The sequence below is a fragment of the Saccostrea cucullata genome, unplaced genomic scaffold (genome assembly GCF_032062105.1).
Source record: "Saccostrea cucullata isolate Sc308-1 unplaced genomic scaffold, CSIRO_AGI_Scuc_v1 ctg572, whole genome shotgun sequence".
Classification (NCBI taxonomy): Eukaryota; Metazoa; Mollusca; class Bivalvia; order Ostreida; family Ostreidae; genus Saccostrea; species Saccostrea cuccullata.
Window position 1 is genome coordinate 400,730 of NW_026930578.1, and position 12,210 is coordinate 412,939.

At 31.7% G+C, this 12,210-nt stretch overlaps 1 protein-coding gene across 1 annotated transcript; it reads right to left on the bottom strand.

Moving 5' to 3' along the window:
* Positions 1–2,150: 2,150 nt before the first annotated feature.
* LOC134229150 (isoniazid-induced protein IniA-like) lies at positions 2,151–11,875 on the bottom strand. The gene is made up of 6 exons (XM_062710856.1): positions 11,689–11,875; positions 9,061–9,341; positions 8,438–8,578; positions 7,808–8,045; positions 5,089–5,201; positions 2,151–2,286 (listed from the first exon to the last, which is right to left on the bottom strand). The coding sequence occupies exons 1-4, from the start codon at positions 11,786–11,788 to the stop codon at positions 7,983–7,985; spliced, it is 585 nt and encodes a 194-aa protein (XP_062566840.1). The 5' UTR covers positions 11,789–11,875; the 3' UTR covers positions 2,151–2,286; positions 5,089–5,201; positions 7,808–7,982.
* Positions 11,876–12,210: the final 335 nt, after the last annotated feature.

The window sequence follows — 12,210 nt, forward strand, 5'->3', positions numbered from 1 at the left end:
GTGAAGTACAAACAAACTCACGCATGTCTCAGCTTTGACAACTCCGCCTACATTTCATAAATGAGCCAATGAAACAAGTTTAAAGACAGTAGAGTAAAGTTAGAGGAAAGCTCAATTATTAATGACATTAATTTATAACACAGGAAACAATTTGAGTAAGCATAACAAATTCAGAGAAACACCAGTCTAAGATCTGACTGTAAACCCGATAACAGTTATATATGAGCTAATAGCAACGATACCGTGGGATGGAGAGAGAGAGATGTCAAGTTTGAGAAATTACAAACACGTCCAGTAGTGCTCTTTCTGAAGATCAAATAAAGCAATTAATTTTCAATTACAAATTCCCAGTACATCAATTATAATATTTAAACAATACCTAAATCATAAATACATCTAAGAAATTGTCTTTATCAAAAATTATATAACACTATAACTCTAATGCATTGCCTGGCACTACAAAATGTGATAACAAAATCATCATCATCAACATACGCGTGTTTTTGGCTTAATTTTTATCACTTCCCCTACGTGATGCTATACATTTCTCGGTTGAGTAATTTTGAACACCAACTGAAGTGCAAAGTAATCAAAATACACATATAATCAATTTTTATAATTTTCGGCCACATAGTCAAGAAATTTCGCATATTATATTCTTATGCGTTTCTTTTTCTTTTCAGTAGAGATGTATAATTTTCTTGTTAATGTTATACATACTAGTAAAACGCATAAAAACATTACACCGAATCTCGCATGTTTAAACACACCAACTACGAATAACGCATGTGTGAATGCATCCTATTTCATGAATAATCAGAAGGCTATACTCTTGTTAACACTTACATAAGTTACATTTTCAATTCTTAAAATTGCTTAAGTTTGAATTTGACACATTGGTACAAATACTATTTACGTATTTAAAAATCTGCAAAAGCAAAACAATACACAAAATGAATCAACATTCTTTAGTATTTTTGCATTTTTATACCGTCTACATAATTTTTTGTCAACATAGCATTTCTTGTAAAGTCAAGATAAATATATCCGTTAATTTCTCACAGGCATTTAAAAATATTTTAATGTGAATGAAACCAAGAACAATCAATGGGTTATAACACAACCATATTTAAACGGATTTTTAAAAAATGTATAAATAAATAAAGTTTGTTTCCATTGGAGATTTAAGCAAGCCAATCCCGACAGAATATAGGAATTAATCTTTGATTCTTTCTAAGCTCTTTTTCATTTCCTCTAGTTCTTCGTTCATTTTCTCATAGATCATCTTATGTTTTAGGATATACATTTTTCTATCCGAAACAAATGCCAAGGTTAATAGCATGCTATTGATTTCTCGTGGAATCAGTTTTTGAAATACTTCATAAATTCTTTTCTCAAAATGTTTGTTCAAAAGATTAATATGGTTTTCTCAATTTTTTCTTTTGAATAAGCTTCCACTTGTTTGCTGTAGCAAGCACTTATTGCTTTTATTTTCTTTTCTTCAGATGTAAAAATTTCTATTCCAAGAGAAACAGGGAGAACAAGGACTGTTCCTAAAATTAATAAAAGCCCACCACCTACAAGTAAGGGTAACCACACCGGTGCTGATACGGTATACTTCAAAACAGTCCACAGATTCTTTCGACTTGATTTTCCAGTTAAAGATAAATGAGCATTTTCAATATTTTTGTTTATTCCTTCAAACCTTTTAGAAAATTCTGCTTCAATTTCAGCTATTGCTTCTTCCATATCCCTTCCTCTCAACCAGTTCACTATTCCTGTTTGTAATCGATTGAAAATTTCTGAACTCAAAAACATCTTTTGATATCTGAGGATTACTGGCTCTCCTGGTGGGTTTAAGATAAGAGCCTTTCCTTCATCAGAATTTAAAAACGAGTGCAGTTTCTGTGCCAATTTTGAGGCCTTTTCTTCAATTTGTTTATTTAATTCCAACATACTCTGAAATGATTTGGAAAATAGATGAATACTTCCTTACTCAGAAATACATTTTTAACATTAATCGTAATGGAAATAGATAGAAAGATAACAAATACTATTAAAAATTGTAAAATACTGTACTTGTTTTATTTTTTCTTAAAAAAAAAGGGAATTCCTATATAATAATGGTAATAAATAGTAATCACCTTTTTACATTCTTCCAGTGAATTTTTCAGCTCATTTCGTCGATTTTCTAAATCTTTAATGTGTTTCTCGTCAGTTTCTTCTGATTGTCGAAGTCTTGATGAAATTACTCTATCAACATTCTCTAGAAACTTCTGTAGAAGGCTGTAGACATAAGGGTAAACAATAATTTGCTTCCATCTTTTTAAAAGTTATATTTCAATGAAAAACTCCTTTCCTTTTGTGCATCCTCTTTTTCAATATTTAATTTCTGAAGATTTTTAAATATCTATAATATGGAAAAATGCTATCAACCCTTATAATTAACTTTTTTTTCTCTGCATCACTCTCTGCCCCCTCCCTCTTTTGTTAGAAGAAATGATTTTTTTTTTGTTCCGGTTAGTTATAAATAAGTACAAAGGGATCGATGTATACTATATTGTCGTGGTCTATTACGAGGTAAATTATTGACAAACAAGTTGATGAAACAAGAATATCAACAGTCTCAATCAAAGTCAACATTTCGCAAGTTCTATGATCGATATAATTACTTTATAAGAAAAAATACAAGTTATCATCGAGTCAAATGCTGACTACGTTTTTCATAATAATTGTTAGTTAATTAATTAGTATTCATACACTGAATTGTCGACGAATTTTCCCGCTAATTCCCGATCATGAAAAGGAGCACAGAGTGGATGTAACAGGTCTGCAAGAGATGCTCACTTCTCCATGACACTGGATCCCACCTCTGATGTTTTGAAGATCCGTGTTTGCTTTGCTCTTATTTTATGTTTTCTTGACATTTGATCTTGAATACTGTTCGTTATCTCCAATGTTTATTTACATATACCAGGGCTGTTCGGAAGTAATAAACACATTGTGTTAGCACTAAGAATGAATAAAAGCTAAAAATATTTTATAAATATTTTATTTTTTCTTTCCAATTGTATATAAATGTGTCAATAGTAGGAATACTAGTACCCGGCGCACTCACGATACTAGATTGCGAAAACATGCAACTCACGCTGGACCCATAGTAAATGATTTATTTTATTTATATAATTTTTCAGTTTTATTTTGACATCATTTTGTGCAAGCTTCGATCGGAAATATGGAGAGCATAAAAACTATTGCGCAGTAAAGAAATCTGAAAACCACCAAAAAAAAAATGAATTTGACATCAGGGCGGCACATCGAGGATACCTAAAATTGTGTGTAGCACTGATGGAGAACTTTTTTCCAGACTGAACGACCTTCTAAAACAATTAAATAAGAAAAAAATGTCTAGGTTTTTTTTTTCTCATTGATTTATATTTATTTGATTTAAAACAAACACTCCAAACAGCCATAATTTTTTTAACGTAATAATTAGTTAACGTCGACAAGCGTTGCACAAATCGGTACTGCATGATGCGTAGTCAAGCTGTATATTCCACAGGTTATAACACAAACATTTTTATTTATTCAAAATTTTTTAAGAATCGTTCAAAAAAGATATATTTTGATTTTTGGAATGTTATTAGTGGTAATTTTAATAAAAATATAGTCCTTTAATTATCTTCAAGAGAGAACTTTTGCGTTATGCATTAAGTTTTTAAGCAATTAGTATAAAGGGGCCGACTATAGTTTCCATTGCGCAATATTTCGGGCATCATAGTAAAATGAAGCGTATTTACTGTTTTAATGCAACTTTTTTCGCTTATTTATCAAAATTAAACAAAATTAAGAAATTGTAGGTATAAAAATGTAATAACAGTTTGATATAACTGATTTTTTAACCGTTTTGCAATTAATAGGTAGGTTGACGTCGTTGCAGTGTGTTTTTGACGTTATGATAATCTGTAGCTCTTAAAGAAAGGGGCAATAAAAATATTATTAAAGAAAAAGTAATAAACATACGCTCTTGAAATTTAAAACATAGTAATTTGGGAAAATCTCCAATATTTTCATCATGTTTTTATGTAAATCCATTGTGTACGTCACATTATGTAATACTCTATAAAATAGTAAAATTTGCTAATTTTTTGCATTTTGAGATGCCCCCTCTGGAAACAAGACGGTAGAATTTTGTGTTTTTTTTTTTTACATATATTGTATAATATAGTATTACTCATCAAATATTATAGTTTGAACAAAATGTCTATTGTAGTATTTGTATAATTTTCTTTAAAGTGCTAAAAATTGGCATTTTCCTATATAATTCTATAGTAAATGTATCTGGTGTTTGAGACGGTCCCTAAAAAATAACTGAACGATAGATTTCCCCAAAACTTTGCATGTACACTGAAGTTACTGTAAGTTTATATATGGTACAAAAATGAAGAGTTTTGCTATTGTAGTTTTCACACAATAAAACTATAGTCGGCCCCGTTAAGAAGAGGGACAAAAGAAAAGAAAAAAAAAACAGACGTTGTTTCAATTTAATATTTAAATTGAATAATTATGCAGTGCCTTGGAAATGTATTGGTAATTTGATACTCGTACATGTAGCATGCTTAAATTGTACTTTTTTACGCAACTAAGAAAATAAATTTATGATTTTTTTTATAATTTCGTCTGCAATAAAACTAGTCTTTAAATATTTTGACATTGTTTTTGGTTGAAAACTATTTTTATCCGATTCTTGCATGGTTTGTTTCTTCTTTCGCCTCATTCATTTTATCACATGCTCTACGTGTGGCTAAAACATGATTTAAATTTTTTTTCTAGTGTATTTATTTTCATCGAAATATTCGTCGTCGTCATTTGTACAAGCATAATGACATTAAAAGAGAACCATATATTTTCTGAGTACATAAAGGGATTACATATGATAAAAATTGTAATTGTTGTAAACATGAATACATTTGTGTTTGTTATTTTGCTAAACTGAAGTCACATTGATTTTCAGATAAAATATATTAACTGGTACTTATAACTAACTTGAAAAAAAAACCCCACAAAGATTTGTGATCTGCGCATTACCTCACATGACGACGGACCCGCTTGCTTTTATTTCTTTCCACTAGCTCAGATAGAGTTGTTCGAAAACGGCTGAATTCGGCTTTTTCTTCTTCCGTTTCATCTTTTGGACTTATCTGTAAGAGTAAAATAGTGATAGCTAAATCACATTTAAGAAATTTATTTTATTGCAAAGCATTCATATTTTTCGGATGAAAAAGTAAAATAAGAAATGCAAAATAGTAATGTGTAATAAAGAATCTGTAAAGGTTTCATTACAATTCATTCACTGGTATGAGAGGAGTTGCGGATAAGAGATGGGACCCCAAAGCGAAACACACAGACGTACAGCTGGATGGACGTCCTGATTACTATCATCTTCGCTAGTCAACGGTTTCTGATACGCTACTCTCCTCATAAACCAATGGCCTACGGTGTTCATAAAAATCGGGATTTTTTTCCAGAGTTCTGATTGGATTTCAGTACATACCTGTCGACCAGTTATCAATTGTTTTTTGTAAAGGACAATATTTGCGTTCGGGATACTTCTTGACTCTTTAATCTCGGAATTGAAAAACGCAAGTAAACAACGATCCGTAAGTTAACATGCAATTCTGTGAATAGCTATGGTGTCATCCAATATCTTCTAAATATGTGATTAGTCAGCCCCCGGGCTGATTAGTTACGTTAGGATGAAACTGCAAGTGCGCTTGCGTTAATCAGAATTCTGGGAAAAAGATTTGCACAATTCTCCAACCAGAGGGCGTGCTTTTGAAGCACTGATCTCGATCTATTTAAAGACTGCATTGTTCTTTGTCGTTCTAGACGAAAATTAATGACATAGACTGTTCAGCTTCTAGATGAGATATTTGTCATTTTTTAAATGATACTATGAATATATTTCATTGCTTCTAGTAGACAATAAGTACATTTATTCCCACAATCGGCATTGCAAGCCGAAGATTTAAATTTGTATTCCTCTGGATGCCTGATGCAAGACTCCCTCGATCTTGCATAAGACATGTACCAGTCGGAATTCACACAACAATTCACTTGCCACAAACATGACAAAGGTCCCAAAATAGTGAAAACAAAAATTTCTTTTCACTCTAATGATGAAAGTTATGAAAACATCACAAGACCACTGTAAGACAGTAAATTCTTATAATTTATATGATGATAGACATGTAAGTGCCGCTTGAGCACATGAACCGCGGCCACATGTGAGAAATTGACTACAGTGGAAATGCGATAGTGCTGATTTATAGACAGGGTCAAAATCCCCCCTTCCAATGAAAGGGGAAAGAGAGATGGGGGGGGGAGAGATAGATTCCAGTATTTTAATCTATAGTTTTGCTATGATGGTAAACATCATCAAAGACATTTTATGTAGGCTACATACGTATTGCATGTATATTTATATTTTGAATTTCCATTTTTAATTGATTTCCGTGGCGTTCATTATCTTTTTGGAAGCAACTCTTTTCTTTCCTAATAACACTAAAACGGATGCTCAAACTTAGAAATTGAATTAAATATACATGCAGTAGCCCCCCCCCCCCCCATCATGCATTAATTGCCTCGAAATGCACAACTGAAAACTGTTATTTAATAATACATGTATTTTAAAACAATCTAAAACAAAGTCAACCTTCTTTTATTCATCATAATCTAGCTATATCATTTTTTATAGAATTTAACGTGATCTTAGTTGCCATGGTGACTAGCTTTTGTTCATTTACCGGTATGAGATGAACTTTCTCAATTTATTGGAGATCATTGTAATGATCACGATGCAGACTAGCTAAATTTTATTCTATGCTTTATTATTTATTATGTACAGCATTATGTTACAAATAAGAAAACTATTACAAGAATTTAAGTTTTCTTACAATGGCATTTATTACATTGAAGGAATACAACATGATGGATAGATCAAATCATAAACCATTACAAAACAAGAAAGACACTTTCTGTATTCCAGTGGCTGACACTCAGCTTTTTTTTTTTAAAAAGCTAACCTTGTTAAGAATCTATATTGAAGCTTCCGATTTGTATTATAAGTAATAAATAAACATTACTCAATTATTGCTTCTAAATTATTCTTGAAAAAAACTCTAATTTAATATTTTTTTTAAATTTGTGTCTTTATTTCTGTCATTGACGCAATCTGTGCGTACCTGATAGATTCAAGATCACGTGACGAAAACAGTCTTCACCGTAGGCCCAGGGTTTTTGAGGAGAGTATAGCGTATCAGAAACCCTTGGCTAGCGAAGATGGATTACTATATAACCTTCCGCTTTTTAAGTGGGGGTATAAAAAGGGGCTAGCCCCTTTCAGGTTAGGGAATGAGAGGTGCAAAAAGGTTTAATTCCTTGACAATGAAAACAATATATTTTATTATAAATTAATGAAGCAGAAATTTTTCATCTTTATACTCTTTCGCTTTCATTAAAATTTGAGTGAAAATATCAGCTACATTCTTATCTCATCTTATCGAAATTTGACGTAGGACCCACCCTTTGCTCGTAATGAGATCTTATCTAGTTTGTTTATAATTAAGGCTGTCTACTTTACCTTTTATTTTGAGATACACTTTATTGATTACAATAATACTTTCATCTGCATGTTAGTTTTTATAAAAAAAAAATCTATAGCACCTATACTTTTCGGATGAAAAGCAGCACAATGAATTAAAAGAATGATGTTTTATCCTATTTCAGGCACTTATATATTTATTACCTGTTCAAGGTTAAGCTTAAAGATGTTTTTAATATTTAGAGTCGGCCATGCCGCCTTTAACTTTTCTACAAGGTCATTCCAACACTCTGTTTCTTCATCCTCCTCCTCCTCATCGTCAGAATCATTTGTCTTTCTTTTGAAAATATACCATTTGTTTGTAACAAAGAGCACGTCTTCAGGGTTCAAAGCAAGGCATTAAATCGCATTTCTCAATCACTTTCGAGAGAATAATTTGAAGCTGTGAATATCAAAGGAACATAAAAGTAAAAGATTAGATGATGGGATAAGTAAAACAAAAAGATTATATTATAATTTAGCAATTTTTTTAGTGATATTTAATTCATTTTATTTCAAATAGATTTTCCAAAAAAATCGACAATCTGAGCAGCACAAACTAAAAAAACAATATTCTACGTACTAAAATGATTAACTAAAGCAAACAATTTTTATTTTTTTTATAGTTTGAGTTTAATCAAAGGGTGATTTTCTTTCTTAAAAAGACCTTGTATTATTTATTAATCAAATCACTTGATATAAAAATAGCGATTTAGTTACTATACTTACTGTAACAATAGTAAACTATAGTTAAGTTTAGCATTTCTTGCGAGGAAGGAATATCTTTAAATTTACCCTATCTTTCGCAACGCCTCCATCATGTGAAACATCAATCAAAAATATGAATGAAATTGATTCTGATAGGTAATCGATTAACTTAGAAGTAAGTTCTTCTGTTGCTCCAATTCCTGGTGTATCCACAAACATCAGATTACCCTAAAAAGATCAGTTCAGAATTGATATACTTAGAGATGATTTATACGGATTGAATTGAGAATATTGTATCTGATATGCTTACCAAATATTTAAAATCAAATACAGATGAATTCTTGTCAGATATTATACTAAAACGCGATCCTAAAATACAAACCCAACGGATATTGAAGTACTGTAAACCAACTTTTATTCGCGTGCGAGAAATTTTTTGCGAAGTTCGCGAGAGCCTCGTCATCGCGAATATTACTCGCCGCGGACCGGTCCTTTACGTGTATATGTCTATTAATAACAGATCCAAAAAAGGCTTCATCGCGAAAATTAATCGTCGCGAATTAGTTTATCCTTGTTAAATCGCGAAAAAAAGTCATCGCGAATAAAAGTTGGTTTACAGTACTTTCTTTCAAAATGATATGTTTACACATGTTATAATGCTTGTAAGAGCGCTATAAGCATTCTTTCTTAGCTTCTGTCAACATACAAACCTGCAAGATTGGAATAGGAAAGAACACATCAACATATTTTATATCTGTCGTATTTCTCTTTTTTACATGGGAGGTGGCTTCAAGTCTTGATCGCAGGTCTGCAGTTTTTGTAAAAATTTCTTTTGTAGAAACTTCTCCAGATTTATTCACAATCTGTAAAGCCATTTCATCTGAATTGTGATATCTGCATATAGTTGAAGTTGCTGCACGTAGTCTTGGTTTAGTAACCCTCTGTCCAAGAAGTTTATTAACGAGGCTTGTTTTTCCGCTGCTTGTGTCACCTATAAGTACGATACATCTTTCTGATTAATTGTCAACTTTTAAAACTATGTAGAAAAAAAGTTTAGTTTACAATTGCTAGTCTCCTATGTTTAAAATCATAAAATATGTTAATCAATAAAAATAATTTTTCATTAAATTAAGACCAATTGACCATAGTTCAAGGTTACACCCACCTCTCCAAAGAACAGATATCTTTAAAAAGTTTGTTCAATTGACAAAAACAAATCAAAGTACTGAAAGCACTCATGGGAGTTGAACATGATGTCATTAAAATCTTTGATCAGGAGGTTAAGTGGGTGAACAATATTATTATTTCAAATACAGACAACTGTTTAAGATTTTTTGAGTTGCAACAATCTTGAGAAAGACATTTAGAGACACCGAATAGCAAAATAATGCATAGGCCATAATGCTTGCCTGCCTACATTAGTCCTTTTTATACCCCCTGCTTGAAAAGCGGGAGGGTATTTATTAATCGGGATTTCCGTCCATCTGTTTGTTACGCTTTAGGTATACCCATCTTTTATCCACAACTCCTCTTACACCACCGAACGAAATTTTCATAGAATCTTTATTACATATTGCCGTTGTGCTTCTTCTATTACTTGTTCATCCTACACATATTTTGGGTTTCCCATTGCAAAATGTGGACACCGCCATTAAAATTCATATTAGAGGCGGTTGATCGGTTATATAATTCACTGCTAACAGTCTTCAGATTTGTACTATATTTTTCCTTAGTGCCTTTACCCTTGTGTTATGAAGATTTCAGTTTCGCAGGAATAATATCAATGTTGATAAAATGTGGATTTTAACACAGCATCCTTTTAAGAGCTAACAGGTTTGTTATATTAAACTTCTCTGTGAATATAAATGTATTTCAATTACACGAACATTATACATGGTGTACGTCAGAACTTAATCTTTTTTAATATTGTGAAGAAAAACACAATACCAAGTTAAAAACAAATACATGTTTTTAATGACAAAACATAAAAAAGTGGTATATGTGAGAGTTTGTGGGCGTAAACATTATCTGGTTTGTAAATGAGGTTTTCCTTTTATTAAAAAAAATACTTCATTTTGTTGTTTTCAATCGCAATTTTACGAAAATATCGGTGTCCGTTTTTTATTTTAATATTTATAACAGAGTACTGACATCGTTTTACCGCTTTTGGCAGATGATACTGCTGATTAAGTAATAAATACGCATGTTTCCTAAAGTTTTTATGCATTGATGAATTCATTTAAACCAAGAAAATGTTCATGAAAAGTTTGAATAAGAATAGATTTACCGTTTGCCGCCAATATGTAAAGTTGTCGTTCGTATCTCTCTCAGTGTATGACGCTAGTCCGCTACACTAAGAATGAGTTCCAACGAAAAACGAAAAACGTTTTAGTTGTACTTTGAACGAAATCTAATATTCAAAATAAGATTACTTTATCATTACATTTACTTACATTATGAAAATTAGATCAATTCAGGAGAAAATGACATGAACAATTTGTGGCGGATGTTTATGCGTTTTCTGTTGAATACCATCAGAGTAAATCGGCCGACACAGACGCCTCGTTCTCGGCTCTATATAATCAACAGAAATTACTGCGCATGTTAAATACGTGATGACCATGGGAGATTGAACATAGTTCCACTCCCCCCCCAAAAAAACTGGGGTTGTAACCGCCCCTGACGCCTCTTTGTCGAGGCCCTTGATTGAACAGGTCATCTGTCAATTCCAGTCATGAGAGGAGTTGGTTGCATTTTTAGTTTGAATTTGGTTGAAACATACACTGCATCTCTCCAAGTACTATTTCGCTTTTTCAAACGATTACGACGATTTTAAAGTGGTGAGAGCTGTGCGCGAGTGTTTTGTTTTGTATACGTAAAGTTATATCTAAAACATTTGTATATGTATGGCTGACTTATTGAGACCATGAATCAATAAATTTCACTCTTTAACCAAATTAAATGCAGATACTTTTTTTCTACTTACATGTATGCATGCACCATGTAACGTAAGAAATCTGCCAGATTCCCCACTCAAGCTTTTGTAACATATCTTAGCTCAAAATCGTATCGATTTAATCGATGTTAATAATTTAATTTTAACATTTACAGTGGATGTCTACTTAAATGTACACTGAGATGTTTTTGGTATTTTCAGTACCCATGATCAACATTTTTTAAGAACTAGTTTTGTTTTAAGATATTACACAATACATTTCCCAAGTTCATTTTTTGGAAACTTTGGTATTTTATTCTAGGATACAAAATCTCTTTTAATATATAATATGTAATAGTTCCTTTGTCCACGAGCTTTTAAGACAACCCTCGTATATTCTCACCTGTTATTGTTATGCCACAATCAAGCCTTTCTAGGTCTTCCATTCTTTTTTCTAATTCGCTCATGTACTCCGGGACAGCATTTTCCAACTCACGTTTCATATCATTGTCAAATTCATGTTGTTGTAAGAAGCATATTAGAGACTTGTATATATTAAGTAATGGATAATGAGGTGAAAGGTTGCACTCCTCTTCAATGCAACTGGTAGAAAAAGAAGAAAAAAATATTAAGAAGAAAGTCATACTGGAATAATTTACAATCTGCATAGGATATTAATTTTGATCAGTCAGAGTTATCATATATATTGTTTTAATTTTGTTGCATTTTGATGGTAGGGCAACGTCGAATCAAGCAGAAGTAATTTAAATGTGTCTGTTAATGGGAATCCCTCATTTATCTCATTTGTACAATTAAATTTGGTTATTTGTTAGATTTGAAAACGACTACTATGAAAGCCGAAAAGATGCAAAAGCAAGCCATTACTTTAAGGTCCTGAATATCACAATACAGACTAGTGTTAACG